Source organism: Psittacula echo (assembly GCF_963264785.1).
Source record: "Psittacula echo genome assembly, chromosome: 1".
In the NCBI taxonomy this organism is placed as follows: domain Eukaryota; kingdom Metazoa; phylum Chordata; class Aves; order Psittaciformes; family Psittacidae; genus Psittacula; species Psittacula echo.
The window spans coordinates 149,755,955-149,776,362 of NC_137735.1; the positions used below are offsets into that span (position 1 = coordinate 149,755,955).

The 20,408-nt window shown below is 42.3% G+C and overlaps 1 protein-coding gene across 1 annotated transcript in view; it reads left to right on the forward strand.

The window, feature by feature from the left end:
* Positions 1-20,408, forward strand: part of MSRB3 (methionine sulfoxide reductase B3) — a gene marked incomplete at both ends in the record, with an annotated part of 85,073 nt that overhangs the window by 8,368 nt on the left and 56,297 nt on the right. The window contains one exon of the mRNA XM_080623328.1: positions 15,167-15,293. Within this exon, the coding sequence (XP_080479454.1) occupies positions 15,167-15,293 (127 nt within the window). The remainder of the gene's footprint in view (positions 1-15,166; positions 15,294-20,408) is intronic.

Genomic DNA, 20,408 nt, shown 5'->3' on the forward strand with positions numbered 1-20,408 from the left:
CCAACAGCATATTGCAGTTGATACCTGACTGCTCCTGAGGGGAGCAGATTTCCTCTCCAGCCCCTCCTGAGCTGTTCTGTTTGACTCTCCCCTTTATTAATAAACTCCACATTGTCATTTGTCTTTTTTTTTTTTCTTGTAATAGTTTCACACTTGGCTCAATTTCTTGTCACTGTAACCTTGACATCCTTTTCTGTAGTACTGCTCTTGGTCTGAAATTCTTCCTTTTAGTTTTATGTGTTTGAGGATTTCCTTTAAGGTCCAAAGGTGGTTCTTTGTACTTGGCTGTATTGACTTTTATTTTACTGATTTTTGACTGTTTCTTCACTTTATTAAGGACATCCTGTTGAGCTCTTTAGAGTGCATCATGCTCCTTCCAGGTTGGTGTCTCTGCAGTTTTAGTCAGACCACCTGCTGGGTTCTGACCCTAGTCAGCAGGAGAAGTACTGGATGAGCATGTTTTTTCAAGCAGTTCTGCACCCATGTTATAGGACCTTGATCCTGAAAGAAGGTGCTTTTCCAGCTTGCTCTGTCAAAAAGTATATTTGAGATCTGTTGGATTTACTGCTTTCCTTCTGCCTGTAGAATAGAAGGAAGGAAGGAAACTACATTTGTTGATGGGGTTAGATTCAGGCAAGTCCATCTTGGCAGCTGATCACTTTTCTAAGTTTCAGTTGCCTGTTTATGGATTGTTTAGAAACTTGTTTCAAAAGCTTTCTGGGTGCTGAAGGAAGGCTATGGCTGTGTAGTTCACCAGTTGCTATTTTCCCCCTTTTTAGAAATGGACATTGTCAGCTTGCTCCTGAGCTTTCAGAAAAGGAAAAGCCTTTCAGAAGTCCTCCAGGGTGCTTGCTCTTTACTGAGTGATTGCCTCAGCTTGTTTCCAAAACGCCGCAGGATAAATTTCCTAACCTGTCAGAGGAGCAGCAACCACAGACAAAAGTTGCAGACACACAAGATAGCTCCATCATCTCACTCATGAGAAGATGAATCACTTATGAATATAGTGATTCAGAATTAGTGTGCCTAATTTCAGTCTCATATTTATCCAGCTAATGCACCTGAATTGAGTTTCTAAGTGTGAGAAAGAAAGCTTCATAGGTTTTGATAAAGTTCTCTCTCAAAAAAAAAAGCAGCTTCTGCAGCTTCATTGACAAGACAGTTCACTGCAGAGGCAAGTGACTGATGCTCCACTGACAATTTGTGTACAGAGCAAGGTCTGTGCAACAGATTTCAGTGATTCAAAATCAGTCACTGTGGCTGCTTCAGAAGATGACCTCTGTTTCTTAAAAAATCTCTCAAATATATTGCCATGGAAGGTCATCTGGGTAGTCATAGAATCATAGAATAGTTAGGGTTGGAAAGGGCCTTAAGATCATCTAGTTCCAACCCCCCTGCCATGGGCACGGACACCTCACACTAAACCATGTCACCCAAGGCCTCATCCAACCTGGCCTTGAACACCGCCAAGGATGGAGCATTCACAATCTCCCTGGGCAACCCATTCCAGTGCCTCACCACCCTCTCAGTAAAGAATTTCTTCCTTATATCCAATCTAAACTTCCCCTGTTTAAGTTTGAACCCTTTACCCCTTGTCCTGTCACTACAATCCCTGATGAATAGTCCATCCCCAGCATCCTTGTAGGCCCCCTTCAGATACTGGAAGGCTGCTATGAGGTCTCCACGCAGCCTTCTCTTCTCCAGGCTGAACAGCCCCAACTTTCTCAGCCTGTCTTCATACGGGAGATGCTCCAGTCCCTGATCATCCTCGTGGCCCTCCTCTGGACTTGTTCCAACAGTTCCATGTCCTTTTTCTGTTGAGGACACCAGAACTGCACCCAATACTCCAAGTGAGGTCTCACGAGAGCAGAGTAGAGGGGCAGGATCACCTCCTTCGACCTGCTGGTCACGCTCCTTTTGATGCAGCCCAGGATACGGTTGGCTTTCTCGGCTGCGAGCGCACACTGAAGCTGGCTCATGTTCATTTTTTCATCGACCAACACCCCCAAGTCCTTCTCTGCAGGGCTGCTCTGAATCTCTTCTCTGCCCAACCTGTAGCTGTGCCTGGGATTGCTCCCACCCAGGTGTAGGACCTTGCACTTGGCATGGTTAAACTTCATAAGGTTGGCATCAGCCCACCTCACAAGTGTGTTGAAGTCCCTCTGGATGGCATCACTTCCCTCCGGCGTATCAACCGAACCACACAGCTTGGTGTCATCGGCAAACTTGCTGAGGGCACACTCAATCCCACTGTCCGTGTCACCGACAAAGATGTTGAACAAGACCGGTCCCAACACCAGTCCCTGAGGGACACCACTTGTTACCGGTCTCCAGCCGGATATCGAGCCATTGACCACAACTCTTTGCGTGCGGCCATCCAGCCAGTTCTTTATCCACCAAGTGGTCCACCCATCAAATTGATGTCTCTCCAATTTAGAGACAAGGATGTCGTGTGGGACAGTGTCAAACGCTTTGCACAAGTCCAGGTAGATGATGTCAACCTATTTCTAACCTGATAATCTATTGCGTGTGTTGCTTGCTTTACGTAGTTACAAATAGTGAAATTTGCAGGTGGGCTTCACTCATCATAGCTTATGGAATCATGGAATCATAGAATGGTTTGGGTTGGAAGGGACCTTAAATCTCATCCAGTTCCAACCCCTGCCACAGGCAGGGACACCTTTCATTAGACCAGGTTGCTCAAAGCCCCGTCCAACCTGGCCTTGAACACTGCCAGGGATGGGGCAGCCACAGCTTCTCTGGCCACCCTGTGCCAGTGCCTCACCACTCACAGTAAAGAACTTCTCCCTAATGTCTAATCTAAATCTCCCCTCTTCTCGTTTAAAACCATTCTCCCTTGTCCTGTCACTACATGCCCTTGTATTATTTTCTTATTTGTTTTGCCTAGCAACCACATAAGATTTCCAGAGATCTACATAACTTTTATCTGCCAATTTCTATATAAATACACATATAAATGTAAGAGAATGAGAATCATTCTGTACATATATACCAATGCTATAAAAATAACCTACCGAACAAACATACCAGAATTCCAACCAGTAATTATTGTTTAGGAAAACCACAAAGTGGGCAGACATGGTGCTGGTACGTCCCTTGTTTCAGTTTGAGAAGGGGTGCTGAAGGTTGCATGCTCAGTGTTGGGATGTACTGAAGTGAACTGTGGGAGGAGAGCGGTCTTGTGCTGGGACTGAGGATGCTGTGAAGGCATGGCTGAGTCGCTGAGGAATGCCTGAGTGAAATGTCAGCACCAAGAGGGGAAAGAGGGACTGCCGATATTTCAAGTGTAGGGTTTCCTTTTTTGGAGCACGAGTCCAAGTAGGACAGAAACAAACTGTATTTTGGAGTAATGAAGTTCCTGACAGCGGGCTTCGGCAGGAGGGGCTCCCTGCGGGTGCTGTGCTGCTGCCTCTGCTGAAGGAAGTGGAGCACATGTCACTTCTCAGAACAGATTATGCACAGAAAACATCCAAATTTGTTTTAGAATCTTGATCCAGGTGGGAAGCTGAACTGCAAAGCTTTGAAACCAGCAAAAGGCTGAGGGAAGAGGAGAACAAAGTTGGTAGCTGCATTGTTCCCCCGGTGACCCTCCAAATGAGAGCTGCTGAACTGAGCAGTATGCCTAACCCGTGAGCCAGCTGCATGGGCAGGGGCAGCCCTGGTGTGGGTCCAGGGGGGCTATATGCAGGACTGGGGGCTGCTGCCAGCCCCGGTGTGGGTCTGGGGGGCTTCTGTGCAGGACTGGGGGCTGCTGCCAGCCTTAGGCATGTGGGTCTGCGGGGGGCTCTGTGTAGAACTGCGAGGCTGCATCAACCCTGGTGCGTGCGTCTAGGGGGTTCCATGCAGGACTGTGGGCTCCATCAGCCCTGGCACTGTTATGCTCACTCCAACAGAGCAGGTGAAAGTATTCATGTTTTTGCCAAAGGTAAGTACTTTTTGCTACGCAGAAAGGTTTTGCATGGTTCCTGTTGGCTGCAAGTCTAGCTGGTCAGTATCAGATGAGTATTGTCTGTTTTTTTGTGTGCGTGTACGGCTGGGAAATGTGTATTTAAAATCAGTGATGTTTAATAAGCATTTTCAGCCAATTGAAGAAGTGGAGGAGACACCTTTGCATTCTGGACACTTGAGAGAGAACTGAAGAGAAAGGAAATAAAGCCAATTTTAAAGTAATACATTTAGCTCGAATTAATACTTCTCTTTTTCATGAATTGAGAAATAGCTCTAGGATGCCTGGATGTGCAGGTGCTTGTCCCACACATCAGTGTAAATATGGTTAGTTAATTTAAAAAAACACAACAAACTAAGTTTGTGGATTTTTAAACTGCACTGGAATGAAAATCGGAATTCTGCTCACACAGACTCCAGGTAACATTATTCATTGACAGAAGTTTGTCTTTGGACATTTGCTCTTGTAAGAAGGATAAAGAGTCCCGAATAAGTGTTTCTATCCCTGTAATTATCTAAATACAGGTAGATGTACATATAATCCTGGTTATTAAGTAGTGGCAGTTATATATATATTTTGCCAATCATGATACTTAATGACAGCCCAACCAAGTGAAGATTTGTGTTACAGAAATGCAAATAAAAGTGTTTGTTAAACTAATCCACCTTGGCAGTGGTTTAAAATTGAATAATCTTTATATTTGAATCAAATTTATCGCTGTTAGGAGAGAAATGGTTTTCTTTGCTCTCTCATTTTTGAGTCATTGACATTCAGTATTAACTGATTGTACCAGAAGTTCAAAGAAGATTTACAGTATAAATACTCTTTCCTTATGTGCTGTAGTGTCTTCTCACTGCTGTTCATAAAAATGAAAGTACATCTCTGACCAGGGAAAATTTAGGAGTTTCTGTTTTACTTGATAGAATTTTATTTTGGTATGGATTAGATGTTCTTTTAATTTATTTGTTTCAACTGCATAAAGGTTCTTTGGCTTTAGGATGGTTACAGTGTGTGAGCCATTCTTTTAGGTTTCTTTGTGCAGTATCAGAATTTCTTTGTGCTCTATTTTTTTAAACTATTTTTGGATAAAAGGCTGAGGTTTTCTTGGATGTGCATAATGCTGCTCTGCACTACCTTTGTGACGCAGTCTGTGTGATCAAAGGTACATCCTAAGGAGTGCTTTTATCCTCTTGATATATCCATAGACTTCTGTGCACTGAGGATTGTATTTGAAGGATAACTGATGAGGAGACTGTGCAACACCTGATTTTATGGAAGGGAGATGGCTCCTCTCTGTGGTAATAAGTGGTATTGGTTTATGGAGAAAGCCACGTAGAAAATTTCCATGTAAGGGAGGCTGCTGTGGAGGGATTGGCAGCGATGATGTCTGCATTTGAAATGCTTTTCTAGTAGCTGGGGTGATAAAAAAAGAAACAACCAACCTGAATCGGTCTGAAATGTAGTTATGCCAGCTAACAGTGCTTTCCTTGTGAGCTGCTGTACAAAATGAGAGATCGCAGTCAGGTCTGGTTCACTGATCTAAAAATTACATTTTCTCATGTAGTAGATTATAAAATATAGGGAGATAATTCGGCTTTCAAGTGCTGAAGAACTGAATGCTGAATGAAATAACACAGCCTGATGTGTGTCTCTGTGTGTCTTTTGCACTGGAAGCTTACTATTCTAGGAGGGTGTGATTTTATGCCCCCCCTTTGTTTCAGGTGCATGGCATTTAAGGCATGATACGCATGTACATGTAGATAGATATTAGTACCAACAACTTTTTCAATTGAAAGAGTTTTAAATATCTTAAAAATCTGCTGGCCAGGGACTTCCTATGGTAATTCCTGTATTCACTGTAACAACCCCATGGCATCTGAACCTGCATTGAGGATGCTTTAGTTTGCTGCTGTGGCAGGGAATGTTGTTGTTCTTTGGTGTTTTTTATTCCCTGATGCAGATTTTATTGTGAGAGATGGTTAAATCAGAGGCCAAAGTCATGGCTGAAATCACATCTGGTTTCAGGGACCTTAGACTAGAAAGCATCATTTCTGCATTTCCTTACAGTGCCTCGTGAAACAGGGTCATCAAATTTAACTTGTCAGCGATGTTTCAGAATTCAGCTGCTCTGTATAGCAGAGGTGACAGCTTCCTTTCCGTCATGCCTCATGCACCACAGCCCATCTGTGCCATGTGGGACAGGAGTGCACAGTCAGCAAACTACACAGGGCTGGTTTTCATTCCTCTCATTTTAGGAATGAGTGAGATGATGCTCTTTTCAAACGAGTGCACTTTCTTGATGTTTAGGATTAGAAGTCCTATGAAGTCAGACCACTTCTCATCTGGAGGCTTTCTCTTTGCTTCATTTTTATGAGATATTCTACCTAAGAGGAACAGCTGGCATCACATATCTATTGTGTATGGTTACCCAGGCAGGTGGCAGGTAAGCTTTGTGAGCTGAGGAAGAAGTCATCTGAGTTACAGGAGCACTGTGTAACACAATGCAAAAGAACTCCCATTCCAGATGATATATTTGTTTAATCTTTAGAATTTGTCTATTTTTCTTTGAGAAGTAAAAACTAATGCAAAGTTGTTTCAGAAAACCACAACAGAAATTCTTTTGAAGGGCTTATGTTCACTGCTAAAAGATAAAGTTGTATTTCACCTTTTGGTAAAGGCTGCGTGAGGTTTGTCCCAAATTGAAAACTGAATAGAAAGCTTGTTAGCTCCACTGTGTTGGTAAGCTTGAAAAAGTAAATACTGATGGAGAGGAAGAATACCAAATAGACCTGATGGTAACAATAGGCATCATGTCTTCAGTGCTAGAGTACCTCTTGTATAGATCTATCCACAGCAGTAACCCAGAAGTTTTTAAGCTTTGTTTTTTCTTTTAGTTCTGAAAATTAATACTTTACTGGGGAGGAATGCAAAAAGCTTTCGGGCTGGCAGGTAGGAATTGTTAAATTAAGAGGTTACTTCCAGAACACTTTTATCTCCTCATCTGAGCACCAGAAGCAATTAAATTGTTACCACTGCGCTGGAGAGGACTGCCTGGAATGGAAAAGATTAGATATTTTTAAGACGTTGAAAGGATCGTGATTCTTGGAAGAGACCCATTTAAGAGTAGTTTATGACCGCTGTAGTTATAAACTCACTGCCGTAAAAGGAATGTGCTGTGTGTTGGCAGGCTACCAAGTCAGGGAAAATGAAAGTGCAGCTCAGCGCTATTTTAGTGCATCAGATCTGGGAGGAGCAGGAATGGGCAGGGAAAATCCCAACTGACCTATATTTACTCTCCTCTGGGAAGTATTGCCAGTCATAACTATTGGGAAACTGTCTGCCAGCGGCAGATGTGTGAGTGCTTGCAAGGCTCAGAGACCTGCTGGTTTCTGCCCTTAGCCAAGAATCTCTTTTATCCCAGGCTTGGGGACACCTCATTTGCCTAGTCTCTTCTCCTTGGGGATCTCTCCACAGTTTGTATTGTCTTTGCAGTTCCACTTTGCTCTTGCCATTTCATGTTGCCCACAATGCTTGCAGTGTCTTGTCTCTACATTGATGAAATCTTCCATTTTACACCCCTCCCTAAAGACCAAGCCGGAGTCCCTTGAGCAAGGACCCTCTTAACTTTTCTATTACATAAAAAACTAATTAACTCCCTCCTCCCCTTGTACTCAGTGTAGCACGGGTGTCCTCGTCATCCCCACTGTATAAGGCCATGTCCTTTGCTGCTCAGAGGGGACCACTCCCACTGCTCTGCTGTGTGCAAATGTTAAGTAGTAAAACAAGGAGAATTCAGCCTCACGAGTCTCTGCTCTGTGGGAACAGTTGCAGAACAGGGAGGCATTAATGTGCTTTCCCCCTTCTCGCTTTTCGGGAGGGTACAACTTGCAAAATCCCCTTTGTTTTGATTGTCCTCTCACATCTCAGGCTTTTTCAGTTTGGGCCCTGGACACACCTCTGGGCTTTAGTTACACCAGCACACCATTGTCTTTTGTTGCCAAACTGGTCTTTCAGTAGCTGGAGATGGAAGCACTGCAGTGACCAGTTCAGCATACAAAGAGGGGTATTCCTGTAAGGGATTGTGAGCTTCCCATCTTTGGCAGCTGATGCTAGAGAGAACATCAGCTCAAATCTGACCATGCTATGATTCCACGATAAATCAGTTATTAAATGAAAATTAAATATACCTCTTTGCTCAGATGTAGCATTTGTCTTTTATAAATAATTTTGCTGTCCTGGATAACCATTCTAATATAAATGCAAACTCACAGACATATGGAGCCCTACCTCATTACTTAGCATATTTTCCTCCTCAACAACTGAAATCGGTAAAATTATCCTGAATTGTGTGCAGAGGTTTCAGACTTTGGTTTGTTTTCCAAGGTTTTAATGGTTATTTTACTGGAGAGATAATCCTCCTTTGGAGAAGCAATGTCTGGGTAGTAAAGCTGCAGCCTTTGCTGCACTCCTAAAAAGATCTCTGATTCACCTCAATGGGAAACTTAAATGCAGCCTGAGGATGGAATGTGGAGGCTGGTTAGTCCCTAAGGCGTGTCACCATGCATCACAGAGTGGAACCTGTGCGCAGGTGAAAATACACATTTCCACTATAGGGAGAGCAGTGCTTCCATGCTGTCTGATACTTTCTCATCTTCTTTTCCTGATATCTATTTTTTTGTCTGATCTCAACCTTTAGACTTTTCTTCTTCCCATGTTCATCCAGCTGTTAACATGATGAATATAGAAGATACTGAGGCTTCCCAGCTAGAATGTGAGAGAGTTACATCAGTAATGTTAATAGAGTGGGCTTTATTACCCCATTTCACAGGATAAAGAGGGCTGTGCTGTGGGCATGGTGAAGAAGCTGTAAGAGCAGGGGAGGACCTCCTTCACCCCTCGAGCATGAGCAGCCACAGCGTGTGTCACACTGAATCTGACAGTATCCTGAAGCCAGACTGGTACTGGAAACCCTCTTATTGGGCATTCTTTATTGCAGAAAGGTGTGTGGTTTAGGTTTGAGTTTCTATGATAAATACACTCAGATGCTATGGGAGGGGTTTAAGAAAAAAAAAATCCAGCATAAGAGAATATGTAAAATTCAAGAAAGCTGAAGTGTTTTGCACTTCACTGTTCAGGCTCCTCTCTAAGGGTAGTGCTAACTACAAGTTTAAAGCTTGACGTTTCCTGGTGTTCCACTCAAATATTATGAGGTATGGCAGTAATTACCTCTTTTATCAGGGCACAATATAAACTTCCTATAAGTAGACTGGGTTGCTATTCAGTTTGCACATTCCAGCACAAACAGCTAAGCAGAACATGCTTGACTTGAGAATGTTAAAAGTGATGTGGGAATTCAGGTCTAATACTTTTGATTTCTGTGGCTGTAACTGAGAAGCTACTACTGTATGAGGGGGGAAAAAGTATATGCAGACAAGCATGCAAGTTAAACGCTGCAGTACTTTTGTAGACCCATAAGGCTACCATAATTAGTTTCTTTTAGAATGTTTTATGCCTCTTCAATAAACTTTTGGGAAGCTTGTATTTACAGATATCTATGTTTTGCTGCATGTTGTTAGCTGTTAGTGGTTAAAGTAGTTCACTCTCTCAGACAGTGGGCTGTTGCAAGGTATTTTAATAGCAGATCATGAACTTGTGAAGACACCTGGTTTACATTATCAGTGGATGTATAAGCACATGAAAATCCACAGCCTAAAAACCTCTCTTTAAAAGTGAATTTCCAAAGATTTTGTCAGTTAGCTTTATGATTTTGTGCTGAATGTTTCAAATCCAGTACAATGCTTTGAAGCATGCAGTTGTCTAAAAATGTAATTATAAAACACAAGTGCATATTCACAGGGTGTGTGCATTTTTTTTGAGGGCTGAAGGTTGCCTCCTTGGTGTTCTAGCAGGCTGCTGGGAGGTCAGGGCAGAAGGGATGGTTAGCCCAGGTTGTGAAGTGTTTCTGTCTGAGAATACTGTGTGCACTGCAGAAGGTGCTAGTTTTCTGAGATCTTGGATCAGAAGGGATAACTGGAACTCTTTCCTTCTTTTGTCAATGAATAATAACTAGCGGTCCTCATCCCCTCGTGCTGAGCTCCAGTCTCCTGCCACAGCTGGCAGCTTGGTGATGGTTACTGCATCAGACCCCATTAAACTTCTTACAAGCTATTAAATGCTGCCTTTACCCCCACTTTAGCACACACCACAACAAACTTAAGACATTTACCACAAATAGTGAAGTCCCTAAAAACTGCCAAGTTCAGTGGAGAAAACAAGAGAGACCAATGGCTTTGGCATTAGCAGAGAATGTGTTAAGGGAAAATGACTATGGAGTAAATAACTGTTTAGACACAGCAACCCCATGATACACTGAAATAGTTGTTCGAGTGGTTCTCTCTAGGCTGCACGTTCTGTTCTGCAGCGTCTGGTGGTTGCTCTGTTCAGTCTGTTGAATCTGACTGGCAGCAGCTTTAGGTGAGCAAAACCCAAATAAAGTATAAAAAAAGATCCAAAGGCTGGAATAAATGTTTATATTAAGTATTCCACTAAGCTTTATCAGTGAAACATTTGGTTATATTTTGATTTATGTCAAAGTGGATAAATAAATAAAACCTTTGCAAGGCAACTGTTTGAGCTTACTGCTGGACTGGAGGAACTTAAGAAAACAAATATTGATTAAAATTAGACTGTTAATGTAACACTTGAGCATAGCAGACTCACAGGCCTTCACTGTCTTCTAACTTCTGGTTGTTTGGGTTTCTCCAGTGTGGCAATATTTTTGCTCCTTGCTTTTTCCAGTGACATAGAAATTCCTGACAAGAGCCTGGCTCTCTGGCTAGTGTGTACCTATCTCTAATTGTTTCCTGCCTTCCAAATGGGGCCACAGACTTGGGGGTGGGGGAGGGAAATTGGAAAAAATGTAGAAGACTCACACTATTAAGGTCTCTTTATTGGGGCAAGGAAAAAAAAAGATTGTTCCCTTAAGAATCTCTCTCTGTGTGTGGTTATTTATTTACTTGTGAAGGGCTAAAACTTCACATTTTTCTTCTGAGAGCTGGGATCTTATGTAATTTTAGGAATTCTGGACCTGAGTTGTCACTGACTATAGAAAAACTGTTATCAGTGTTAACAGTGTTACCAGCTCCTGAGTTTTCAGTGTTCCCCTTACAGCTCTTAAAAGCAAGGTGTGATAATATCAGAATTTAATCTCTCAAGTTATCCCTCCCCAAAAAAAATTTCTTTAGTTGCAGACAGAGATGGAGAAAACATGAGTAATTACAAAGTTCTTAATTTCCAAAGGACAAATTTGGCAGACCCTCTGTGTTATGATTTAACAGATCATATTTATTTGGGGGCCAAACTTGTGATTTCTGAATGTTTTGCAGTTGACAATATAGAAGCTCTTGAAAGCTGGCAATGCTTTAACGTACACCAGCATTAGGATGTCAACAGGAAGGCTTTCCTGGAGTTGCAATGTGTATCATTGTAGCAAAAGGCTTCTGAAGCACACTTAATGACATAGTTACTGCTATATTTGTATGATCTATAATGATAGGATTTACAAGCTACCTCTGAGTATAGTGTCCATCTTGGGAGAGCTGGGCAGGTGAAAGATCCGTGCTGGCCCACGTTGTGCTAGGTTAAAGAGTGCAGTGTGTTGAAGGGGCTCCAAGAGGTCTAGTGACACTGCAGGGCAACTGTGGAGGAGCCAGCAGTGTGCGGGGTGTTGCAGGCAGTGCAGCAAGTGGCATGTGTTTAAAAAAACCAAACAACAAAACCAAGTCTTATGGTTACCTAAAGGAGGCTACAAGGGATCTGTAGAGGGACTTTTTACAAGGGCATGTAGTGTTAGGGCAAGGGGGAATGGCTTTAAGCTAGAAGAGAAAGGAGATTTAATTAGACATTAGGAAGAAATTCTTTACTATGAGGGTGGTGAGGCATTGGCACACGTTGCCCAGAGAAGCTGTAGCTGCCCTATCCTTGGAAGTGTTCAAGGCCAGGTTGGACTGAGTTGAGCAACGAGTTCTAGTGGGAGGTTTCCCTGCCCATGGCAGGGGGGTTGGAACTGGATGATCTTTAAGGTCCCTTCCAATCCTAGCCATTCTGTGATTTTGTGACATGACCCCTTCCCTGGACTGTGAGTTTTGTTCTCACCTCTTCATGGAGCTTCTCTCCTGCCACAGTAAGTGGCATGTTGCAGCGCTGTAATAAAGATGTGGGGGGTGACAACTCTGTGTGGTGGGAGGGCAATGCTGCAGGAGCCACTGTGGCTTAGGCATGCGACAGTCACATCAGCAGGTTGCTGTCTCCAGGCCACTCGTCCCTGTGCTGGTGACGTGGATTGCTGTGAAGCATGGGTAGGTTCCTGTGGGGCTGAGGCAGGTGCCTCCAGCACCAGCATGGGATCTTGGCTTAACCTGGAAAGGTCTGGGTGTGCACAACACAGAGGTTTAAATCACACACAATGATGTTTTCAGGATGGTGTTTTTTTCCCATGTTTCTTGTGCTCTGGCTGTTCCCATTTAATGAATCTGAGATGCAAACCCACTTCTTTAACCTGTTGAAGGCTATGGCCAAGCCTGCATCAGCTGCAGAAAGAGCAAAATGTTACCATCATTTTCCCTCAGCCTGTTCTGGAGTTGGCAGGCAGGGATGAAGCACATCCAAACAAAATGTGTTAATTGTGGTGAGTTTGACTTTGCTCTGCCCTTCACTGATGCTTTACAAGCAGCTCTTACCATGACCCATAAGCTCCCCGCAGCAGGGGTTTGTTGGCCTGTACCTTGCACCAGGAGGTCCCCTCCTACTTGAAACTACTGGGCACTGCTGTAATGTACAGAGTAAATAGAAATAGTGATCAAAACGTCAGAAATAAAGGAATAAAATATGTTAACTGCAATAAAGTACTTTCATGAACACTCAGTTATATTTTATTGGGCTTTCAGGACTTATATATCCTCTGAGTCTTTATGAATACTCGAAACTAAATAGCAACATCTTGGTGAATGCTGAAATACTTGACATTTTCAAGAGGTCAGAATCTATTTTATAATCCTCGGGAATTTCAGGTAATTTCCTTTAGGCTGTTTACACTTGAGGGAGTCGCAGTTTTGATGGAGGGGAGCAGGGAAGCGGTGCTGGGCTGGGAGCTTAGTCCTGGACCATGGGGGATGCACAAGGGGAAGGTGAGGCCATGCGCGCCTCACCTCTGTGCCATGCTGGTCAGGTGCCTGTGTCTGGCCAAGTCATCAGCCTCCATGCAGATGTGTAGCTAGATCATACAGGAAGGGCCAGGGAGGACCCCACCATGCAGGGACTGGTCTGGCCATCAGCCCTTCGGCACGCTATGGTTATCGGTGCCGCGAGTCTGAAACAGCCTCTTCAGAACACCGCACCGCTGGAGCTGGGCGCTGAAGAGACTCTGTGTGGGCCGTGGCTCAGGGATAATGGCGGCCGGGGCACCGTGGCCCGGGCGGTGCCAGGCCAAAGCCGCGAGGCGGCGCTGCTGGGCGCGCCGGCGGAGGGAGCACGCTGCCGCTGCGGGCGGGACCCCGCGAGGCGATGGGGGGGGCACGGAACGATGCCGGCCCGGTGCGGTGCCCTCTGCGCTGCCCGCCGCTCGGGGGAGGGCGGCCGCAGGGACCCGGCGCTTGTGGCGTGACTCCGCCAGGCCCTTGGTGTGTTATGTCCGGCAGTCTGCGCGGGAAGGGCTCTGTTCCGTTCTTTTTCTTTAAGCAGCTCTGCACTCACTCGTGACAATGATATGTTTATTCCTGAGTAATGGCTCTCCGGGAATGCCCGCCGTGCAGCGCCCACTTCCACTCCGCTTTGCCGCCGATCAGCAGCACGAAGATGTTTGGGTTCCGCAGCGAGTTTAGTTTGGATAAGTCAGAGTTCAGGCATGTTAATACAAGCAGGTTTCTGTCAGATACGCTCCAGGCTGGTTCCGTAATAAGTATGGCTGGGCGCTGTGTGCTGCTGCATCAGGATGAGCTGTGGCCAGCTTCCCTCTAGCTGTGGAAGCCCAGGGCAGACCCCTGCTGTGGGCAGTGCTGGCCCCTGCTCTGAGCCATTGCTGGTTTGTGCCCTGGGCTGCTGCTGGCCCCTGCTCTGGCCACTGCTGGACCCGTCTCTGGGCATTGCCAGGTCCCACATCCCGCGGCTCCTGTGCTGCCACATGCAAAAAAGACACAGGGCACCTGGGAGGAGACTGGGAATCATACCCTGCTGCTCATTATGCGCCTGGAGCCCAGTCCTGCTCCTATCAGCATCTGTCAGAGCTTCAGTACTGACTTCAGTAGGGGCTGGCTCTGCTCCCCAGTGTCACATAACCTTCTGATGTCACATAGCCTTCCGAAACGAGCTGCAGCTATGAATGGGTGGGCTATAAGGCAGCTGCGTTTCCTCTTTCCCATCGCAGGGTAAATGAAACAATTGGTATTCATGCATTAAATCCTTCTAAAATAAAATCTCGCGGCTGCCATCTCTCTGTTTGCTATATTTAAACTGGCCGGAAGATTATTTAAATATATGTCATGGACAGTTTACAATAAGAATTATTTCCTGCCTTTAAAAAAAAAAAAGAAAAAAAAAAAAAAAAAGAAGCCGTGGGTTTAAGATATCTGGCAAGTTTATTACAATGAAATGTCACATTCTTCAAACAAGTCATCAAAAGAACAATTTTTAGCAATGACTGGTTTCCAGCATTCACCATTCAGAAATGTTGCAGAGTGTGATTTTGTTGTAAATAAAATAAATAGAAAAAGCCTGCACGTTTGATCTGCCCGGCATTCCTGGGTGTTCAAAGCAGGATTCTGGCTATCTAGCTGAGGTCCTGATGTTTCTCCCTTAATGCCTCTGCACTTGTGAGCACATAGGTTGCTACTCTGCCTTGCTTTTAATTGGGTGTTTCAAGCAGGCATTGTGAATGCCCCTATAAAAATGCCCCCTTGCTCTCACTTGGTAGCATAGGTTGTTTCATTGAATACTACGTAATACATATCAAAATGTTGGGGGGTGTCATTGAAAATGGGCTAAACTTACTAAGAAAAATGCATTTAGAACTGTGCTTCCATGTGGTGGTCTCATAAAATTGTAATCATTGTTTTTTTCTGTGAATGTATCTTAACATTTTTGATGTTTTAATTTGTTCTCATCTTTATTTTTCTTTTTTTTTTTTCTTTTTTCTTCCCTACTCAGCTCTTGCCCCTGTTCTTTGCCTCTGGTTTTGTTGGTGAGGATATCACAGTGATGTCTGCATTCAACCTGCTGCATTTGGTGACAAAGAGCCAGCCAGTGGCCCTGCGAGCCTGTGGGCTTCCCTCAGGTTGAATGGGTGCTGCTTGTGGTGTCATGTGTAATGAAGGCCCTCTTAGGAACGGTGTCTCTGCTGCAGGAAATGATGTGCTATGGGTTGCTCTGGTTTGTTTAAATTTGCCTTTGAACCAGAAGTTTTATTGCTTTTTTTTTTTTTTTTTGTGAAAGTCACTGGATTGAGTGACTTTTCGTATCAGTGATTTTAGGACGCTTGGAAGTGCTGTCTGACTTCCTTGCCCAACATATTCTCTCTTAAATTTTATATGATTTTCCTCATTCTTGGAAAAAACAGTGAAATTAAGCTGAAAATAATTTATTAAATGGTTTATATTTTTTTAAGATGCACTGAAGGATTTAGCATATACATTGTTATTAAATTACAGGGCTGAAAAATATTTTCCAAAATCTTTAACATTATACCATAGTTACACTCCACGTGTCCTTTTTTACATTTTTATTCAAAGTCAAAATATGTTGCACTGAAAATTATGTACAAAATGTGCAGAATTTAAAACTGAATTCTTTCATTCCTCTGACAGCATGTTCTTTAGTTACGTGACACTTCTTTAAATAAATCAAGGGAAACATGCAGTTTAATGCGCAGATGCAGCTGCACTGTTCATGTAAGGTCCAGGTTCTGCTATTAGGTCTGTGAAGGGTGCCATAGGACCCTATCTCCATGGATTGGTTAAACCATGAAAACCTTGAAGCTAACTGTTTTGTGTTTCACTTAAAGAGCAACAGCATCTTTGAAGTCTGCATAATAATGTCAGTGTACATGGTTCTGTGGGAGAAAATAAAAGCTGCACTGAGCTAATTCTGAATGTTACTAGGAATTTTCTTAACATCCAAATAAAAAAGATACAATACTAGCTGATTAGTATTTGAAGAATCAAAAAAGAACAAGTCCTGGGTGTTTGAACTACACTCGCAGCTGGTTCATAAGAGTGCAAAATGTTACAAGCACTTTTTTCCCAGAGCTGGACTTAACAGGCATATGGAGGTGATGTTTTAAAGATCTTTCCAGTGATAAGACATCAGTTTTCAAGCTGATGGGCTTTCTAAAGCTGATTGCACTTTATTTGAACTAAATCTGAGTCCAATATTTGCAGCATTTGTGTTCTGTTTCCCCCCACATGTGCACAAAACTCCCATTAACCTAGATAGGAGATGCAAACACATATTGAGGAAGAGAGAGAATAGCTCACATTGTGTCAGCCTGACCTTGGTTTCCTGTTATATTTGCTGCTGAGCCAGATTTAAAATCCTAAAAATACAGGGTAAGCAAATTTCCTTAGTCCCCATTATGTACTTTTTGATGTGTGCTCATACTGCTGGTGTCTACCTTAAAATGGGAGCACTCAGTCTTCTGGTCTTTTTGTTCCTGCTCTGAAAAGGAGATATCAAAGTTGGTCAGCTAGAAACACAGGCTATGGGAGGTTTTGCTGTTGTGTACCTGTTTGCAAAGCACTACATTAGCTATTTTGTCAAACCATTTTTTCTGGCATAATCCAGTAGTCATATTTTGGAATAAAAAGCTCATAACACTACTGTTTATTCTTGTCCCTTTGATTCGTAACTGTGCAAACATTAATAGATTGAGTGCCACTGACTGGCTGCGTTTTATATATATATATATATATATATATATATATATATATAAAAAACCATATATGTATAATATCCCAAATTAGTCTGTTAATAGTGGAATAAGGCACAATCACATTTCTCACATATTTTAAGAGTAATCTAAATTCCCCAGATGCTTATAAATTGATGTAGGCTTGCTCTGCCTTTGTTTTTGCTTTTTGCATGTGGTGTATTGAGGGGGGTTGCAAGTAAATGGTATGTAGCATGTATCAAATTAAACATGGGAACAGGATCTAGAGGCAACATCTGCTTAAATGCCATGGTGCACTGGGACTTTAACTTTTGAATATGCAGAAAACACCCCGAGTTTTGTGACTTTTTTATAACATAAGACTTTAAGTTAGTACTTTTCCCACCACCCTGTTCTGTGTGAATTGCAACCCTGCCACTACACCACCATGCTGTATGCCCAATCCGGCGTGGATTTTGGTCGTTTTCTAATTCAGTGGCAAATTCCATATGGAAGGAGACTTTCTAACCTTCTGGAGCCCCTGCCAGCTTGGCATAGGAGAGCAAAGGTGTAAATTGGACTAATTAATTTTTCCCAAAAAATTAAATGAATGAAATAATGTTAAGAAGTATCTTAGAATTGGGATGACCTCCTGTCTCTTCTTTAAAACACCATTTTGTAAGCATGTGCAAGTTACCCTGGATCAATTGGTCTACTGAAGTGTTTTCACTTGCTCTTTCTCTGTTTGTATATTAGGACCAGGAGTGTGGATCTGTTCTTCCAAATTGTATTTGCATTTTTTGTTAATCTTTTTTTTTTTTTTTTTGAAGTTAGGACTAAACATTTCAGTGTGTGCAGTTTGCCCATAACTTTTTTTATAGGCAGCATGGTAAAATCAGGGCATAAGCAGGCATTTCCCAGTAGATGGCACTAAGCATATGCTGTTTTGCACACCTAGCACTCTATGAAAAGCTTCCCATTTAGGAGTCATTCATACATAAAGTACACCCTGAGACCTTATGAAAATTTACAGGTATTTAAAGAAAACTGTGAGCATTGGGAAAAATCACATAGCTCTGTGCTCTTACACAAACTGCCGTCACACTGGTTCAAGGTTTCTTCATTGCCAGTGATAATTACAGCTCCATTGTGTCTGTCGTGTGATGCAGAAGTGTTGCTGCTTGAGTCCACTTTATTAGAGTTGAATGCTCTAAATTTCTTTGGAAATGCAGGATGCACTCAGCACCTGCCAGGGTTTAGTTCATAGAAATTACATCTTAAAAAAAAAAAAACCCAAACCCAAAACCACAACAAAACCCCCCAAAACTTTTAATGTAAAAACTACTTCAGCTGCTTTAGTGCATACCAAGAAGTAACTGATACAAGTAATGATTACACAGATTCCATGTACATATGTTTTCTGTAGCAGACCACCAAGCTATAAAGTAAAAAGATAGCTTATTTTGCTTTGCTGTGTCTTTTAATTATCATGGGTTCTCATTTCTTTAAAAAAATCCTTTATTTCTTTTAACACTTTGAATATTGTGCTGCTTACATCACGGTTTTGCATGAGATAATTTGGCTTTTCCTCTCCTGTAGACCAAGAAAATTATGGTGCTTGTAAAATTAAGTAAAAAGTAATGATGAAGAAATTACAGGGATAGACTTAAGGGGGTTTCCTCTGTGTGGAATAATAAAGTCCTAGATAATATTAAATTGTTGTGGAGTGTTTAATTACTGAAATAACTCCTAGTAGGAAACCATACTTTTCTAGCATTAGATTAAACTACAGTACATCTGTATGAAGATGGTGCTGGGCATATGGTGTAAGTCTTTATTAAGTAAATATCTGTGGTTTCTCATAACTTGTTTTATTAAATCTTTGTTAATTCCAAGTTTCAGTATGATACATTTTCATAAAATGGAAACAAATAGTGAGCAGAAAATTACTGGGTCTCAAAATTGGATTTTTAGTAGTAATCTGTTAACATAAAGGATTGCTTTTAGGAGCAGATCTCGCAAACAGTTATGTACATGAGTTATTCATATGCATTTGTCCCTCTGAACTCTCAAACTGCTCATGTCAGTGAAATCATCTGTGTGTGCTGTGTTTGCCAGATCTGGCTTTAACAACTGAAAGTCTAGAAAAAGACCTTAATCTGATGTGTTCAAAGTTTGGTAGTTGCTGTCAAGCTTTGTGTGACTTAAGTATGTCTGAACATTTCATATTGTATGTTTCTATGTTCAGAGAGATAATTTCCATAATGTATGTTATAACTCTCACATAGCTTTCTGTATTGTGTATCACCAAAGATGTACTATTACAGATGTCTGTTCACGTGTCCTTAAAGAAAATAAAAGTAAGACTGATTTGTTGTATAGCAAACCCCACCAGTATGGCTATGGTTAAATGCCTGTCAGTGTTTTCATCATAAATCCTATTTTCTGGGGTTTATATCTCGAACATAAAAATTTGCTCTGGATTTAAATATGTCACACAAGGTCTCAGCTGGACATACTTGTTCCTCAGAACTGGTTGGGGAGCGAAAACTTAAGACTCATTTCTGTGAAGAGAAATTAAGAAAAAAGCAAATATCAACTTGGAAAAAAATCAATTTTAAATTTGAAATACAGTCTTACAAATGACCAAGCTTCCTGCCTCCCTGCAGTTGTGAGGAATTTGATAAATGCTTGAAAAGAGTCTTGAAAAAAGCACTGTGTGAGCACAATAGTAAACAGCATGTGGAGCTGTTCATGTGTCATTATTATATGTCTGTGTGTATGTCTGCCTTCTAGTCATATGATAGCAGAATGCCATATTATCATAGAGCATAACGTCATTTTTGGAATGGCTTGAAAATGGGTTTTAAAAATTACCTTTGTATATAGCTGCCTTAATGGGAGCGCGTTCAATGTTAGTCTGTATTTACATGTGTATTTTGTACTCAGTCTAGAAATGTTTATTTTGTATTCAGTTTAAGATGTATTATTTGATACAGTTTAGAATGAAATTTATCTGTAGATACCTCATTGTGAATAATGCTCTTATTGTGCCTGATGTTTGCAAAACTTGGGATTATAAGACCAGAAACCCTTTGTTAGTTTACCCTTTTTGCTTGTACCCTAGGGTTTGTTTCCTGTTTTTCTCCCTTAACTGTTGTTCTGTCAGTTTTGCAGTCTCCCTCAATAGACAGAAGGTGCTTGTCCCTGACTCATCTGAGTGGAGGCTCCTCTGTGACTCTGGCATTAGGTAGCACAGGGATGATGAGACCTTTCTTGTGCTCGCAGACCCAGCACAGAGCAATTTCTTAATACGTTCCCTGATAGATTTCTTAAGGTCATTTGCATTCCCTTCCTGCTCCCATAAAGGACGCACAACAAGCAGGAACATTTTAATTCTGGGAGCTCATAAATTTCCCATGTTCCATTCCTGTGCCCTCTGCAGCTCAGGCTTACTGTGTTTTCTGCTTAGTTGGGTATGGAAAAGATGAATTTCCAGCACTGCATTCCTGTGTTTTAGTGTTT